At 40.5% G+C, this 18168-nt stretch overlaps 1 protein-coding gene across 6 annotated transcripts in view; it reads left to right on the top strand.

Annotated features, from left to right (window-relative positions):
- The window catches only part of METAP1D (methionyl aminopeptidase type 1D, mitochondrial), a 126475-nt gene that overhangs the window by 27228 nt on the left and 81079 nt on the right, over positions 1 to 18168 (top strand). For 2 of the 6 annotated variants that reach the window (XM_057503910.1, XM_057503911.1), the window contains exon 2: positions 16885 to 17015. The exons of 2 other annotated variants lie outside the window; for them this stretch is intronic. Coding sequence is in view for 1 of the 4 variants with exons in the window: in XM_057503909.1 (XP_057359892.1) it covers positions 12753 to 12903 (151 nt within the window). In the remaining 3 variants the exon portion in view is untranslated. Of the gene's footprint in view, positions 1 to 12312; positions 12386 to 12662; positions 12904 to 16884; positions 17016 to 18168 lie in introns of those variants that run through there. 2 more of the 6 variants (XM_057503912.1, XM_057503909.1) reach the window with 2 other exon arrangements.

The following is an 18168-nucleotide window of genomic DNA, read 5'->3' as shown; positions in this document are numbered from 1 at the left end:
CCTGTCCTTTCTCCTGAGCAGTAAGCTCTGTGCAATCCTTGCCCCTTTAGCAGCCCTCTTGCTAAGGGCTTCCTTGTTAGGAAGTCTCTCAGACTACCTGTGTTTCTTTTATCCCAGAGCAGCCAGATATGGATCCGTGCTTTTCAAGCAGCTGGAATCTCAGTCTCTCCAAGAATTCTGCCTGTCTTAACTTTTCAATTCCATAATCATGAGTATCATGAAAGCACCATGAAATGTAGGTTTGTGCTCCCAGAGCAGATCCCCAGAGTTAGATATTCACCAGTCCCAGGCCTCCACTCCCTCCCTGGTCCATTTCTCTTCCTCCAGCTCCTCCAGCTGGTGAGCTAGGATGGGGGAAGGGCTTGGGTCCCGCCAGGCCACAGCTTTGGTATGTTACCCTGTTCCATGAGCTCTTCTCTTTTCTCCAGATGTATGCAGTCTGGCGCAGTCCTCTTTCCTGTTGCTCTTTCATGATTAGTTGTATTAATTATATTTTCATATTATATGCAATTTTAGGAGGAATACTCTGTTTCACCTCTGACACCGCCATCTTTAATCCTTGGTTTCTGTGGATTTATTTTTAATTCTGTATCTACTTCTTTAATTTTCTTTTTCTATTTAAGTGTAGTTGACATACAATATTATATTGGTTTAATATATATGACACAGTGATTCAGTAATTATCTACATTATTAAATGGTCACCCCAACTAGTGTAGTTACTGTTGACATAGAAAGATCTTACAGAATCATCGACTGTATTTTCTATGCTGTGCTTTTATCCTCATGTCTAACTTATATTATGATTGAGATTTTGTGCTTTTTTATCCCCTTTACCTATTTTACCCACTTGCCCCAAACCCTCCACTATGGTAACCACCAGTCACTTCTCAGTATCTCTGAGTCTGTTGCTGTTTTGTTTTGTTTTTAGATTCCACAAATAAGTGAAGTCATATGGTATTTGCCTTCTGCTGTGTGGCTTATTTCACTTAGCCTAGTATCCTCTGGGTCCATCCATGTTCTTGCAAGTAGCAGGATTTCTTTCTTTTTTTATGGCTGAATAATTTACCATTGTGTATATGTACCACTTCTACTGATGGACACTTAGGTTGCTTCCATGTCTTGGCTATTACAGATAGTGCAGCAAGAAACATAGGGGTGCATGTGTCTTTTTGAATCAGGGGTCTTGTTTTCTTTGGGTAAATTCCTAGGAATGGAATTACTGGGTTGCATTGTATTTCTATTTTTAGTTTTTTGAGGACCCTCCATACTGCTTTCCACAGTGGCTACACCAATTTACATTCCCACCAATAGTGTCTCCACATCCTCACTAGCACTTATTATTTCTTGTTTTTAGGTTAGTGACCATTCTGCTTGGTGTGAGGTGATATTTCATTGAGGTTTTGATTTCCATTTCTCTTATGACTAATGATGTGGAGCATCTTTACATGTACCTTTTGGCCATCTGTAGGTCTTCTTTGGGAATATGTCGTCTATTCAGGTCCTCTGCCCATTTTTTAATTGGCATTTTTCTTGTTTTGGTGTTGAATGCTATGAGTTCTTTATTTAGTTTGAATATTAGCCCTTTATAGATTATATCATTTGCAAATATAGTCTCCCATACTATAGGTTCCCTTTTCATTTTCTTTATGGGGTCCTTTGCTGTACAGAAGCTTTTTGGTTTGATGTAGTCCCACTTGTCTATTTTTGCTTTTGTTTCCTTTGCCTGGGGAGAGGTATCCAGAAAAAAAATTATTCATGCTCATTTTCAGGATATCCTTGCTTCTTTAATTTTCTGAACGTATATGAAAGGATCATGCATCGTTAAAATATAATCCTAAGACAGTATTGCAAAATTCAAGTTAGAAAAGGAAAAACTACTGACATAAGTAGCTTTTTAAGAAATGAATTTAGGGAACACATACTATAATTTAATGGTAGAGTGGAAGATTACAAGGTAAGAAAAGATTGAACATCCTCCAGAGCTTGTTGCAAGCTTAGTCTCATACTATTCGTCATTTACATTACAGCAAGAGGCTAGGTTTTGAATCTGGTGAAATATCAGATCTTGTGCTTAGAACAAATATGCTTCTTAGTATCCACCAAAGGGTAATTGTATATAAGGTGAAAAGTAACTGGATAAAGATCTGATTTTGGATCCTATCTTTTTTTTTGTAGATAATTATTTTTTTATTGAAGGGTAGTTGACACAAGGTATTACATTACATTAGTTTCAGGTGTACAACATAGTGATTCAACATTTATATACATGACAATTCTAGGTACCAGCTATCACCATACCAAGCTGTTACAATATCTTGACTATATTCATTACATCCCGGTTACTTATTATTTTACCATTGGAAGTGTATACTTTTTGTGTTTGTGTGTGTGTGTGTGTGTGTGTGAGGGCATCTCTCATATTTATTGATCAAATGGTTGTTAACAACAATAAATTCTGTATAGGGGAGTCAATGCTCAATACACAATCATTAATCCACCCCAAGCCTAATTTTCGTCAGTCTCCAGTCTTCTGAGGCATAACAAACAAGTTCTTACATGGAGAACAAATTCTTACATAGTGAATAAGTTCTTACATGGTGAACAGTAGAAGGGCAGCCATCACAGAAACCTTCGGTTTTGCTCATGCATTATGAACTATAAACAGTCAGTTCAAATATGAATACTCATTTGATTTTTATACTTGATTTATATGTGGATCCCACATTTCTATCTTTACTATTATTATTTTTAATAAAATGCTGAAGTTGGTAGGTAGATACAAGATAAAGGTAGAAAACATAGTTTAGTGTTGTAAGAGAGCAAATGTAGATGATCAGGTGTGTGCCTATAGACTATGTGTTAATCCAAGCTAGACAAGGGCAATAAAACATCCACGTATGCAGAAGATTTCTCTCAGAACGGGGGGCTGAGGTTCTAAGCCTCACCTCTGTTGATCCCCAATTTCTCACCTGATGACCCCCCTGCGACTGTGCCTGTCTTAGGTTGTTCCTCCCTTGAGGAATCTTACCCGTCTCTGGCTAACCAGTCATCTTCCGGGGCCATACAGGGAAATGTAAAGTTGGTAAGTGAGAGAGAAGCCTTATTGTTTGAAATGGTTAGCTTTTTATTTCTTTGCATATTTATGCCCTGTAGCTTCTATGCCCAGCATTTGTCTTGAGGTATCTTTACCACTTGGAAGAATTATGATACTCGGTAAATTTGATATGAGGCACGAATTCTATTTAAGGGTTGTAATTAGGAAGGAAGAAGAAAAGCTATAGAAGTAGCAGGCAGGAGAAAACATGGGAAGATTGATTATTTCTTTGACATATCTTCTTGTAGAGTAACTTCAGCATGTATAGGTTTTAAGGTACTACTTAAATTGCGCACACACATTAACATAATAGGAGTATAGTTACATAACCAAAGAATACCTGTAATTACCAGCCATCTCCAGTGAAACCAAGAAAACCATTAAGGCACCTTAGGCATTTGTGAAAACTTATCTATGGTATGGTGGATATTGTCCAACTGAACTTGAACAGTCTGAGAGAAATCAGACAAATTAAAACAACCCATTCCTGGGGAATGTTCGCTTCCCTTATGTTCTTTTAACAGTAAATAGTCTGTAGTTGTAAGATTTTGGACCGCTACAATTTGCACTTCTCCTAATTCTTGATTGAGTTCCAACAGTATAGATCCAGTCAAATTTGTTGTTTTACTGTATGCACAGGCCAGCTTAGATATCTCCTTCCTCATTCCCATGGCAAGTCCAGGAACTGGTGGGATGAGTGCATCTACAGCTGTAGCAGTGCGTGGATCTTTGTTGGGGTTTTTTGATGATCATCTTCTGGCATGAGTCTTCCAGAGAGTGCTGATGTTGGAAGTTCTTTTTCATATCGTATCTTAGTTCATTTTCGGGGTAGCCCAATTAGGCTTTGATCCTCTGTATAAACACAAACAGACCCTTTGCCTACACTTTTTTTTTTTTTTTTTTTTTTTTTTAGATAATTATTTTTTATTGAAGGGTAGTTGACACACAGTATTACATTACATTAGTTTCAGGTGTACAACACAGTGATTCAACATTTATATACATGATAATTCTAAGTACCAGCTATCACCATACCAAGTTGTTACAATATTTTGACTATATTCCTTATGCTATACATTACATCCCGGTTGCTTATTTATTTTACAATTGGAAGTGTGTACTTTTTCTTGGTTGTTGTTGTTAGGGCATCTCTCATTTTTATTGATCAAATGGTTGTTAACAACAATAAAATTCTGTATAGGGGAGTCAATGCTCAATGCACAATCATTAATCCACCCCAAGCCTAATTTTCGTCAGTCTCCAATCTTCTGAAGCATAACGAACAAGTTCTTACATGGAGAACAAATTCTTACATAGTGAATAAGTTACATGGTGAACAGTACAAGGGCAGTCATCACAGAAACTTTTGGTTTTGCTCATGCATTATGAACTATAAACAGTCAGTTCAAATATGAATACACATTTGATTTTTATACTTGATTTATATGTGGATACCACATTTCTCTCTTTATTATTTTTAATAAGATGCTGAAGTGGTAGGTAGATACAACATAAAGGTAGAAAACATAGTTTAGTGTTGTAAGAGAGCAAATGTATATGATCAGGTGTGTGCCTGTAGACTATGTGTTAATCCAAGCTAGACAAGGGCAATAAAACATCCACATATGCAGAAGATTTCTCTCAGAACAGGGGGGGTGAGGTTCTAAGCCTCACCTCTGTTGATCCCCAATTTCTCACCTGATGACCCCCCAGCGACTGTGCCTGTCTTAGGTTGTTCCTCCCTTGAGGAATCTTACCCGTCTCTGGCTAACCAGTCATCTTCCGGGGCCACACAGGGAAATGTTAAGTTGGTAAGTGAGAGAGAAGCCTTATTGTTTGAAATGGTTAGCTTTTTATTTCTTTGCATATTTATGCCCTGTGGCTTCTATGCCCAGCATTTGTCTTGAGGTATCTTTACCACTTGGAGGAGTTATGATACTCGGTAAATTTGATATGAGGCACGAATTCTATTTAAGAATTCGTTGTAATTAGGAAGGAAGAAGAAAAGCTATAGAAGTAGCAGGCGGGAGAAAACATGGGAAGATTGATTATTTCTTTGACATATCTTCTTGTAGAGTAACTTCAGCATGTATAGATTTTAAGCTACTACTTAAATTGCGCACACACATTAACATAATAGGAGTATAGTTACATAACCAAAGCATACCTGTAATTACCAGCCATCTCCAGTGAAACCAAGAAAACCAGTTAGGCACCCTAGGCATTTGTGAAAACTTATCAATGATATGATGGTTATTATCTAACTGAATTTGAATAGTTTGAGAAAAATCAGACAAATTAAAACAACCCATTCCTGGGCACTGTTCACATCCCATATGTTCTTTTAACAGTAAATAGTCTGTAGTTGTAAGATTTTGGAGCGCTACAATTTGCACTTCTCCTAATTCTTGGTTGAGTTCCAACAGTATAGATCCAGTCAAATTTGTTGTTTTACTGTATGCACAGGCCAGCTTAGATATCTCCTTCATTCCCATGGCAAGTCCAGGAGCTGGTGGGATGAGTGCATCTACAGCTGTAGCAGTGCGTGGATCTTTGTTGGGGTTTTTTGATGATCATCTTCTGGCATGAGTCTTCCCGAGAGTGCTGATGTTGGAAGTTCTCTTTCATATCGTATCTTAGTTCATTTTCGGGGTAGCCCAATTAGGCTTTGATCCTCTGTATAAACACAAACAGACCCTTTGCCTACACTTTTATATGCCCTTTATACACTTGTGTAGAACTCATTGGAGGTTACCACACAGGAACTGCCTTTTTTTTTTTTTTTTGGTATCACTAATCTACACTTACATGACGAATATTATGTTTATAAAGCTCTCCCCTATACCAGGTCCCCCCTATAAACCCCTTTACAGTCACTGTCCATCAGCATAGCAAAATGTTGTAGAATCCCTACTTGCCTTCTCTGTGTTGTACAGCCCTCCCTTTTCTCCCAACCCCTATGCATGCTAATCTTAATACCCCGCTACCTCTCCCCCCCTTATCCCTTCCTACCCACCCATCCTCCCCAGTCCCTTTCCCTTTGGTACCTGTTAGTCCATTCTTGAGTTCTGTGATTCTGCTGCTGTTTTGTTCCTTCAGTTTTTCCTTTGTTCTTATATTCCACAGATAAGTGAAATCATTTGGTATTTCTCTTTCTCCGCTTGGCTTGTTTCACTGAGCATAATACCCTCCAGCTCCATCCATGTTGCTGCAAATGGTTGGATTTGCCCTTTTCCTATGGCTGAGTAGTATTCCATTGTGTATATGTACCACATCTTCTTTATCCATTCATCTATCGATGGACATTTAGGTTGCTTCCAATTCTTGGCTATTGTAAATAGTGCTGCGATGAACATAGGGGTGCACTGATCTTTCTCATACTTGATTGCTGCATTCTTAGGGTAAATTCCTAGGAGTGCAATTCCTGGGTCAAATGGTAGGTCTGTTTTGAGCATTTTGATGTACCTCCATACTGCTGCCCACAATGGTTGAACTAACTTACATTCCCACCAGCAGTGCAGGAGGGTTCCCCTTTCTCCACAGCCTCGCCAACACTTGTTCTCTGTCTTTTGGATGGCAGCCATCCTTACTGGTGTGAGGTGATACCTCATTGTAGTTTTAATTTGCATTTCTCTGATAATTAGCGATGTGGAGCATCTTTTCATGTGTCTGTTGGCCATCTGTATTTCTTTTTTGGAGAACTGTCTGTTCAGTTCCTCTGCCCATTTTTTAATTGGGTTATTTGTTTTTTGTTTGTTGAGGCGTGTGAGCTCTTTATATATTCTGGATGTCAAGCCTTTATCGGATGTGTCATTTTCAAATATATTCTCCCATACTGTAGGGTTCCTTTTTGTTCTATTGATGGTGTCTTTTGCTGTACAGAAGCTTTTCAGCTTAATATAGTCCCACTTGTTCATTTTTGCTGTTGTTTTCCTTGCCCGGGGAGATATGTTCAAGAAGAGGTCACTCATGTTTATGTCTAAGAGGTTTTTGCCTATGTTTTCTTCCAAGAGTTTAATGGTTTCATGACTTACATTCAGGTCTTTGATCCATTTTGAGTTTACTTTTGTATATGGGGTTAGACAATGGTCCAGTTTCATTCTCCTACATGTAGCTGTCCAGTTTTACCAGGACCATCTGTTGCAGAGACTGTCATTTTGCCATTGTATGTCCATGGCTCCTTTATCAAATATTAATTGACCATATATGTCTGGGTTAATGTGTGGATTGTCTAGTCTGTTCCATTGGTCTGTGGCTCTGCTCTTGTGCCAGTACCAAATTGTCTTGATTACTGTGGCTTTATAGTAGAGCTTGAAGTTGGGGAGTGAGATCCCCCCTACTTTATTCTTCTTTCTCAGGATTGCTTTGGCTATTCGGGGTCTTTGGTGTTTCCATATGAATTTTTGAATTATTTGTTCCAGTTCACTGAAGAATGTTGCTGGTAGTTTCATACGGATTGCATCAAATCTGTATATTGCTTTGGGCAGGATGGCCATTTTGACGATATTAATTCTTCCTAGCCACGAGCATGGGATGAGTTTCCATCTGTTAGTGTCCCCTTTAATTTCTCTTAAGAGTTACTTGTAGTTTTCAGAGTATAAGTCTTTCACTTCCTTGGTTAGGTTTATTCCTAGGTATTTTATTTTTTTTGATGCAATTGTGAATGGAGTTGTTTTCCTGATTTCTCTTTCTGTTGGTTCATTGTTAGTGTATAGGAAAGCCACAGATTTCTGTGTGTTGATGTTGTATCCTGCAACTTTGCTGTATTCTGATATCAGTTCTAGTAGTTCTGGGGTGGAGTCTTTAGGGTTTTTTATGTACAGTATCATGTCATCTGCAAATAGTGACAGTTTAACTTCTTCTTTACCAATCTGGATTCCTTGTATTTATTTGTTTTGTCTGATTGCCGTGGCTAGGACCTCCAGTACTATGTTAAATAACAGTGGAGAGAGTGGGCATCCCTGTCTAGTTCCCGATCCCAGAGGAAATGCTTTCAGCTTCTCGCTGTTCAATATAATGTTGGCTGTGGGTTTATCATAGATGGCCTTTATTATGTTGAGGTACTTGCCCTCTATTCCCATTTTGCTGAGAGTTTTTATCATGAATGGATGTTGAACTTTGTCAAATGCTTTTTCAGCATCTATGGAGATGATCATGTGGTTTTTGTCTTTCTTTTTGTTGATGTGGTGGATGATGTTGATGGACTTTCAAATGTTGTACCATCCTTGCATCCCTGGGATGAATCCCACTTGGTCACGGTGTATCATCCTTCTGATGTATTTTTGAATTCGGTTTGCTAATATTTTGTTGAGTATTTTTGCATCTACGTTCATCAGGGATATTGGTCTGTAGTTTTCCTTTTTGGTGGGGTCTTTGCCTAGTTTTGGTATTAGGGTGATGTTAGCTTCATAGAATGAGTTTGGGAGTATCCCCTCCTCCTCTATTTTTTGGAAAACTTTAAGGAGAATGGGTATTTTGTCTTCCCCGTATGTCTGATAAAATTCGGAGGTAAATCCACCTGGCCCAGGGGTTTTGTTCTTTGGTAGTTTTTTGATTACCACTTCAATTTCGTTGCTGGTAATTGGTCTGTTTAGATTTTCTGTTTCTTTCTGGGTCAATCGTGGAAGGTTTTATTTTTCTAGGAAGTTGTCCATTTCTTCTAGGTTTCCCAGCTTGTTAGCATATAGGTTTTCTTAGTATTCTCTAATAATTCTTGTATTTCTATGTGGTCCATCATGATTTTTCCTTTCTTGTTTCTGGTACTGTTGATTTGTGTTGACTCTCTTTTCTTCTTAATAAGTCTGGCTAGAGGCTTATTTTGTTAATTTTCTCGAAGAACCAGCTCTTGGTTTCATTGATTTTTGCTATTGTTTTATTCTTCTCAATTTTATTTATTTCTTCTCTGATCTTTATTATGTCCCTCCTTCTGCTGACCTTAGGCCTCATTTGTTCTTCTTTTTCCAATTTCGATAATTGTGACATTAGATCATTCATTTGGAATTGTTCTCCGTTTTTTAAATATGCTTGGATTACTATATACTTTCCTCTTAAGACTGCTTTTGCTGCATCCCACAGAAGTTGGGGCTTAGTGTTGTTGTTGTCATTTGTTTCCATATATTGCTTTATCTCCATTTTGATTTGGTCATTGATCCATTGATTATTTAGGAGCATGTTGTTAAGCCTCCATGTGTTTGTGAGCCTCTTTGGTTTATTTGTACAGTTTATTTCTAGTTTTATGCCTTAGTGGTCTGAAAAGTTGGTTGGTAGGATTTCAGTCTTTTGGAATTTTCTGAGGCTCTTTTTGTGGCCTAGTACGTGGTCTATTCTGGAGAATGTTCCATGTGCACTTGAGAAGAATGTATATGCTGTTGCTTTTGGATGTAGAGTTCTATAGATGTCTATTAGGTCCATCTGCTCTACTGTGTTGTTCAGTGCTTCCGTGTCCTTACTTATTTTCTGCCCAGTGGATCTATCCTTTGGGGTGAGTGGTGTGTTGAAGTCTCCTAGAATGAATGCATTGCAGTCTTTTTCCCCCTTTCGTTCTGTTAGTATTTGTTTCACATATGCTGGTGCTCCTGTGTTGGGTGCATATATAGTTGGAATGGTTATATCCTCTTGTTGGACTGAGCCCTTTATCATTATGTAGTGTCCTTCTTTATCTCTTGTTACTTTCTTTGTTTTGAAGTCTATTTTGTCTGATATTAGTACTGCAGCCCCTGCTTTCTTCTCGCTGTTGTTTGCTTGAAATATGTTTTTCCATCCCTTGACTTTTAGTCTGTACATGTCTTTGGGTTTGAGGTGAGTTTCTTGTAAGCAGCATATAGATGGATCTCGCTTTTTTATCCATTCTATTACTCTATGTCTTTTGTTTGGTGCATTCAGCCCATTAACATTTAGGGTGACTATTGAAAGATATGTACTTATTGCCATTGCAGGCTTTAAATTCATGGTTACCAAAGGTTCATGGTTAGCCTCGTTAGTATCTTACTGCCCAACTTAGCTCGCGTATTGAGCTGTTATATACACTGTCTGGAGATTCTTTTCTTCTCTTCCTTCTTATTCCTCCTCGATTCTTCATATGTTGGGTGTTTTGTGCTGTGCTCTTTCTAGGAGTGCTCCCATCTAGAGCAGTCCCTGTAAGATGTTCTGTAGAGGTGGTTTATGGGAAGCAAATTCCCTCAGCTTTTGTTTGTCTGGGAATTGTTTAATCCCACCGTCATATTTGAATGATAGTCGTGCTGGATACAGTATTCTTGGTTCAAGGCCCTTGTGTTTCATTGTATTAAATATATCATGCCATTCTCTTCTGGCCTGTAGGGTTTCTGTCGAAATGTCTGATGTTAGCCTGATGGGTTTTCCTTTATAGGTGACCTTTTTCTCTCTAACTGCCTTTAAAACTCTTTCTTTGTCCTTGATCTTTGCCATTTTAATTATTATGTGTCTTGGTGTTGTCCTCCTTGAATCCTTTCTGTTGGGGGTTGTGTGTATTACCGTGGTCTATTCGATTAATTCCTCCCCCAGTTTGGGGAAGTTTTCAGCAATTATTTCTTCTAAGATACTTTCCATCTCTTTTCCTCTCTCTTCTTCTTCTGGAACCCCTATAATACGGATATTGTTCCTTTTGGATTGGTCACACAGTTCTCTTAACATTGTTTCATTCCTGGAGATCCTTTTATCTCTATGTCACCCTCTATGCATTCCTCTTCTCTGGTTTCAATTCCATCAGTGGCCTCTTGCATCCTATCCATTCTGCTTATAAACCCTTCCAGAGTTTGTTTCATTTCTGCGATCTCCTTTCTGGCATCTGTGATCTCCCTCTGGACTTCATCCCATTTCTCTTGCGTATTTCTCTGCATCTCTGTCATCATGTTTATGATTCTTATTTTGAATTCTTTGTCAGGAAGACTGGTTAGGTCTGTCTCCTTCTCTGGTGTTGTCTCTGTGATCTTTGTCTGCCTGTAGCTTTGCCTTTTCATGGTGATAGGAATAGTTTGCAGAGCTGGGACGAGTGACGGCTGGAAGAACTTCCCTTCTTGTTGGTTTGTGGCCCTCCTCTCCTGGGAGAACAGCGACCTCTAGTGGCTTGTGCTCAGCAGCTGCGCGCAGACAGGGTTTCTGCTTCCTGCCCGGCTGCTATGGAGTTTATCTCCGCTGTTGCTGTGGGTGTGGCCTGGTTCGGGCGTCTGCTCCAAAGTGGTGGAGTCGCGTTGGAGGGGGAGCGGCCTGTAGGCTATTTATCTCTGTAAGGGGCCTCCCTGCTCCCTGCAGCCCAGGGGTTAGGGTGCCCAGAGATCCCCGGATTCCCTACGTCTGGATTAAGTGTCCCACCCTGCCCCTTTAAGACTTCCAAAAAGCACCCGTGAAAACTAAACAACGACCCCAAAAAAAGAAAAAAGGAAAAAAAAGGGCGGCCACTCGTTTTTCTTTATTCTCCGTCGCCAGCCTCAGGCATCTGCTCAGCGGTCTTGCTGCCTTGTTTTCCTAGTATTGGGGTCCCTATCCCTTTAAGACTTCCAAAATGCGCTCGCCAGAACAAAACAGCAAAAAAATAATGGTCGCACACTTTTCTGGTGTCCTCCGGCCCCCGGCCCCCAGTGCCCGCTCACTTTTCTTGCTGCCCTGTTTCCCTAGCATCCTGGGCACGTACTTTGTCTGCAGTCTGGCCCGGATGACTGGGGTTGGGTGTTCGGCAGTCCTGGGCTCCGTCTCCCTCCCGCTCTGCCTATTCTTCTCCGGCCGGGAGTTGGGGGGATGGGCACTCGGCTCCCGCTGGGCCGGGGCTTGTATCTTACCCCCTTCGCGAGGCGCTGGGTTCTCTCAGGTGCGGATGTGGTCTGGATATTGTCCTGTGTCCTCTGGTCTTTATTCTAGGAAGGGTTATCTTTGTTATATTTTCATAGATATATGTGGTTTTGGGAGGGGATTTCCGCTGCTCTACTCACGCCGCCATCTTCCTCCCCTCCCTCTGGGTCCTATCTTAACAACTGATTTTCACATGGGTTTTAAAAAGTAACTTAATTTTACATTTGACTTTGCTTTGAATCTAAAACTGGTCTAAAAATTAAGTCTATTAAAAAAATAGCCCTTCTGAATTTCACTTTCTTCATCTGCTAAATAAACAAAGGAGAGGGTATAAAGTTTCTAAATCAAATGTAAATTAAGTCGAGGAACCTGTCGAACACAGAGCATAAGATATTGTCCCTTTCCTTTTAGCAGATGTTCTCCATTGGTTGAAGCAATCACAAGGCAGCACAAGTTCAGGGAAGGGGGCAGAGTCCTTCTTGACAGGGTAAGTGTCAATGAATTGTGACAACCTAAGGCTGTTTTTTGAATGCAGTGGGGAAGGAGAGAATGAATTCCCCAAATACATGCAAAATTCTGTTTATATGAGCATTTTCCTGAAGGAAAATTTGCGTGACTTTCATTAATTTCTTAAAGTAAGATGTGATTTGAAAAAAATAGAATAGAATGTCCCTGAGAATATAAAAATTCTGTGATATTCTCCCATCAAGGGGTGAGGTCTGCTTTCCTTCCCCTTGAATCTAGACTGTCTTGTGACTGCTTTCACCAAAAGAGAATGGGGTGGGATGATGCTGGATGACTTCAAGTCTGTCATAAAATAGGGTGCAGCTTCTGCCTTGTTCACTGGAACAGTAATGCTTACAAGCCTGAGCTGTTTTGTAAGAAACCTGACTACCCTGGGGCTGCCATGCTGTGAGGACACCACACCAATCACCTGGACAGACTGCTTGAAGGTGGTCCAGTCCAGAGACCTAGTTTCCAAGAACACACTCGCAGCCAACAGAGGTAAGCAGATGGTACGAGAGGATCATCCAGCAGAGGCTGAGGAGGCTTCACCTTCACAGAGGAGGAGAAGACTGGGTTGAGTCCTCCTGTGCCAGCGGGGCCTGGTCAGCTAAAGGAGTCTCAAGATGGGGCCTCTTGTCCAAAGGCAGATGATAAGAAATAGGGGATTGGGAAATAGAAGAAATAACTGAGCCTGAGAAAAGACAATAGAAGGATTGTCCAGCAGTGTTGACACCAAGTAAAATTAGAGACAGTGTGTTTGTAGTAGCCCTATTTATTGCCACTGTGTGATTGGGCATCATCCTGTGTGTGTAAAAGAGTAAAGGTAGATAGTAGGATTGAGTAGAATTTTCCAGATGGATGCACTGGAAGGACCAGAGAGTAAGAGAAGTCAGGGGTTAGCCAGAGAGGGATTGAATTAATGAATTCTAGAGTCTAGCCTAGGCCAGAAGCTTCCTAAGGACATGGGCCTTATACATTTTATTTGTTTCTGGGCCCATTATTATTACAATGAATGATCTAGAGTGAGACAGAAAGCAAAGAGGCTCATAGTTTGAAGAGAAAAGGAGTTATCCAAAATGAGAATTTCAAGCAAGGTCAAAGAACAGGGATAGTGAGAATGAAAAGTGAGAGAACTGGGAGTTCTGGATGTAGTAGTCTAGAGTTTCATGATGGAGGTGACTTCTGAACTTGGTCAAATATTTAGTTTAATTGGAGAAAGAAGCTAACACATAACAATGCAAAACAGTATACTAGTGCTCTGGGCATAAGAGGGAGACAAGGTAATTTGGGGCTGGAGTGATCACTTTGCAGAAGAGGTAAGAGTTGAACTGGGCCTTGAAGAATGAGTAGGGTTGTCAGCAAAGACATGGGAGTGGGTTGGGGTGGAAGGTATTCTTAGGGGATAGGGCAGGGCAGTGGTAGGAAAACTATGTGGTTACTGGAAAAGTCAGGACATGTTTGGAGAGTTCTGGAATGGAGGGTTTGGCTGGAGCTGAGAGTTTGTGAAGGAGAATCATAGGAGATGAGAATTGATAATACAGGTTAGGGCCAGGTTGTGCAGAACCTTGAAGGCCAGCAGTGTCGTAGACCAGCGTGTGAATGTCAGAAGCCTGGAACTCTGGGGATTATCTTAGAGGCTGGCCACCAACCTCTCTTAGCACAGTGCATGACATATAATAAGCCTTTAATTACTATCCGTAGTGGTAATATTAAGATAGTATAGAAATGTATAAAGAAAGTCTCACACCATTTAGATAGAGTAGGAATTTCTAAAATGATTTTTTCCCCCTAAGGAAGACTACTAGTAGTATAATCATAATTTTAAAACCTTTCTACAACATTCACAAGTAAAAGCTTACTAATTACTGAAGTATTAACTAAGGACAATTAACTTTGGAAATCCTTTTATCTCTCATATTTGGAGTCTATATATCATACTCTTGTTTATCCTTTTATTAAGCATTGTGGTTATTCTGAATTTGGGGCATCACATACCCTCTGTCTCTGTCATCCATAAGATTATCATTTTCATATAAGATCACATAGAAATAGGTCAGGGATGAAAAGAACATCCTCACCAAACTCTGCCAACTAGCTGATAGCTGAAAACCAGTTCTTGTAAGAACTGATATTTCAAAAGACTGCTCCCCTCTGTTCCTCTCCTATCATTTCTCCCCTATTTTATTCTCTGTGACTAGCAGCTGTTCAGCACAGTGCTGAGCACAGGAGCACTACAATCAGAAAAGTGAGTGAGCGACACAACAGTAGACTGGGGGAGAGGGAGGTGCTATTCCCTGGTGATAGAGTGGGAAAGTGGGAGATGACACAAGAAACTAGATAGCAGTGTGGTGGCTGGTTGGGAAGCATGTGAAAAATGATCAGTTACCTAGATTTAAAAAAAGGAAGAGGAAAGCTTTCAAGCATCTCAAAAGTCACCTTTCAGTAGAGCCCTCTAATTCAGAGGACAAGGATATAGTGCATATTCAAGAAAATTCATAGCTGCTGAGCAGTCTTGTAAAGTCGTCTTCAGTTTAGGTGGATTGGTACATCGTGCTAGCTTCTTTTATAGGGGCCAGAATCATTTTATAATACTGTTTGCTACTTAATGTTATTGCTTTAATCATTTGACTACCACCAGTTCCTTCAGGCAATAGGAAGTGATTGAAGATTTAATGAGATTCATATTGCTTATTCTTAAATGTTGATGACTTCCTGCATGCATATTAATCATTCCTGACCTTGATCTTAAATTCCTTCCCAGTACAAATTCTCATCAAGGGTTACCTTACTAGATGCCTCAGTGTTCATCAGATACCTAGATTGTTTCCAAAAGTACATTAACTCTCACTTGTGTGTGTCAGATTTTTTCAGTACCCTTGTCTGATTTATCTTGCAGTTCTTACTATGACTGTAAATCTGGAAAATTTAGGGGGAGAAAAATCAGCAGTAAAACTCTTAACAGGGTATTTAGCCTAGTTTAAAAGACTGTTCTGTTCAGCAGACCTTGAACATGCCTTAATTGGTTGTCTAGGTCAGTATGTCCAACTGGCAACTCTCAGACTCCATTCAGGCCACAGAATGTTTCTGGGAGGCTTATGTGTGCGTTCCAGCTGTCGAGCAGCAGGATTCCTCGGCCACTGTCCCCAGCTTTGCGGCCCCATCCTTTAGTTCAGGCCCACCCCCTCCTGTCAGGGGGGCCTGGGAAACCCTGGCTGGCCACCTGGTCTCCTCATGCCCAGCATCCATGCATCTGCATCCCATCCTTACCCCAATTATCCCCTTAGCCCCCTTGGCAGATTTCCTGACCAACGGTCCCAAAACTAGGACCTAGGGGGCAGGAGTTGTCAGAGTGTGTGGGAGGGAAGGTGAGAGGGCCAAGGAGCCCTAGGGAAGATGAAAGTAAGAGTGAAGGGGTGTGGGAGGGAGAGGGGGAAAGGGTCGCACCAGTTGGAAGAGAAAATGAATATGTAAGAATTTGCAGGTGAAGAGGTTTGTGTATGTAAAAGCAGAAGTGAGTGGGAAGAAGTAGGGAAAGAGGAGAAGGAGATTTCCTATGGTGATGCCAGTCACCAAGATGAACAAAAGAGGTAAATTTGTGTGTGAAAGAGGCCACATGCAGGAGAATGAGCAGAGAAAATGGGGAGAGCAAAACAACAGCTCTGCTTGGCAGAACATGACCATGCTCATCCTTGGGAAATGTGGTCTGACAGGGCATTTCTTTCAGATTTGTGAATATATTTATAACCAAAGAAGAGTATTACTATAAAAAAGTTCAACCAAAAATAGATACACCCTTAGAAGACTTTATTAAATTGAGGTTATTTAGGATGTCTCAAAAGTGTAGTTGATACAGCCTGCTTGCTGGCATGTTGATTGTTTTAAATGTGGCTTGTCAAGAAGTTGGGCATAATGATTCTGATGACTTAAGTACTTAACATTTTTAAAAAACAAAAATGGGTAATTTTTATATATAAGTAGAAGTTTTTCATCTTTTTAAATAAAGTACTCTATTAATATCATTCAACTGAATAGGTGGGAAGATAATCCATTTGTATAGTAGGTTTTTCTTATTTAATGATCAAAATCTTTATCTCTTAAAAACCACTTAAAAAAATAGCCAAAACGTTTCATACCTTTTAACTCAATTATTTACTTCCACCTCTTGAAATCTAAATTCAGAAGATAACCAGAGATGCAAAGATTTAATTTCAAGGATGTCTATTATAGTGCTTATAGTTGTAAAGAACTGGAAACACCCTAAATATCCAATACAATAAAGGAATGATTAAGTAAATTATAATATATGATATAGCCATAAGATGGGGTAACTCTCGAGGGAAAATATGTTCCCAGACTGGGGCAAATAAACCTTTGAAGCTGAAATTAGTCAAAGGGAGAAAATTGGGAGAAACCCATTTATTACTTACAAGCAGTCATCTACTCCTGCTTACCTGTGTCTTTTGCGACCCAACTGCCCAGGCCCCACCAAACCTCTCCAGTCCAGGTACCCACTTGCTGTCTACCCACCTTGTAATCACCTATTGATATGGAAATGAACTACTCTCTACCCCTTGGAAACGCCTATTGATATGGAGATAGACTAAGGCCAGGTGATAGATTCTGGAAATACTGCAATTTTACCCACAGATGGGAGAGACTGGGATTTGGTCGTTAAACTACTTCCTGTAGTTCATCTCCACACTGCAGTTAAGGTGTTGTCAGACAGCTGCATCAGGGGAGGTCTCTGCCTGTGCACTAGGTGAAACCTCAATCTGGACGCAGGAGGATTCTTGACTCTGAAAAAGAATTCTCGAGCAGGTCAGAGAGTGTAGGTAGGGAAAGAATTCATTAAAGCTAGAGTAGCAGGGAATGGCAGCTGCCTTGCGGGCAGCAGAGAACAAGGAAGAGCAGAAGGAGGAAAGGGAAGCTTATTGAACTCCTGCTCAGCATATGGCAAATACCTTGCCAACTTCTAAAACCAGAGTCACCCGATATCCAGTATCCACCTACATCTTCATGGCATGGGAATTAAGCCCCTACTACCCCAGGATCTGGGGGAGCCACAGGGCACTGAATGGAGTGAGAATATGTTCTGAGAACTCCCCAAAGGCAAAGAAAGGAGATTTTCAGGCAGGCTGCTAAAGAGCATGATTGCACAACTGCAGTCCTGTCTGGGTCATCCAGGTGATGGGAACTTGGAAACTGGAATTGGAGATCTCAGTAGCCCCTCCCTACTCATTTAAAGTAGGACAGAGAGAGTGAAGACTTGTGCTTAAGTCTGGAAAATAGAATGAAATAGCAGGGTAAAAAAGATGCTTACCACTGGAAGAGTGCAGAGACAAAACACAGTAAGTTGAGCTGTGAGAAACATTTATTTAAGGCAAAAACTACACATTTGAAAAAAGGGGAGTGTGGGCAACCTCAGAGAGGAGGTGTGCTCAAAAGCTTAGGATTCTGTATTTTAAGGCTTTCAAGAATGGGGCAGAGGGCTGGGCAGAGTGGAGCAGGGGCTGTTGGTGGCAGGGTTGGACAGGGGGTTGTTGGGCATAGGCTTGACATGTAGTCTCATGAGTCTCCAGTGAGAGACATTATGTCTCTATCCACAGTCCTCTACATATTTTGTAAGATAAATTTAACACAGAATTTGTTGATCCTGTTCTTCTCCAAGATAGTGGTTACACTCATGCAGTGGGGACAGAGCAGTTAGGACTGCTTGCTCTGCCTTAAGGTAGGTTGTTGGCTGATTACCAAAGAATATGTCAG

This window comes from Manis pentadactyla, chromosome 6, assembly GCF_030020395.1.
Source record: "Manis pentadactyla isolate mManPen7 chromosome 6, mManPen7.hap1, whole genome shotgun sequence".
In the NCBI taxonomy this organism is placed as follows: domain Eukaryota; kingdom Metazoa; phylum Chordata; class Mammalia; order Pholidota; family Manidae; genus Manis; species Manis pentadactyla.
This window is presented reverse-complemented; position numbering and strand designations above follow the sequence as displayed.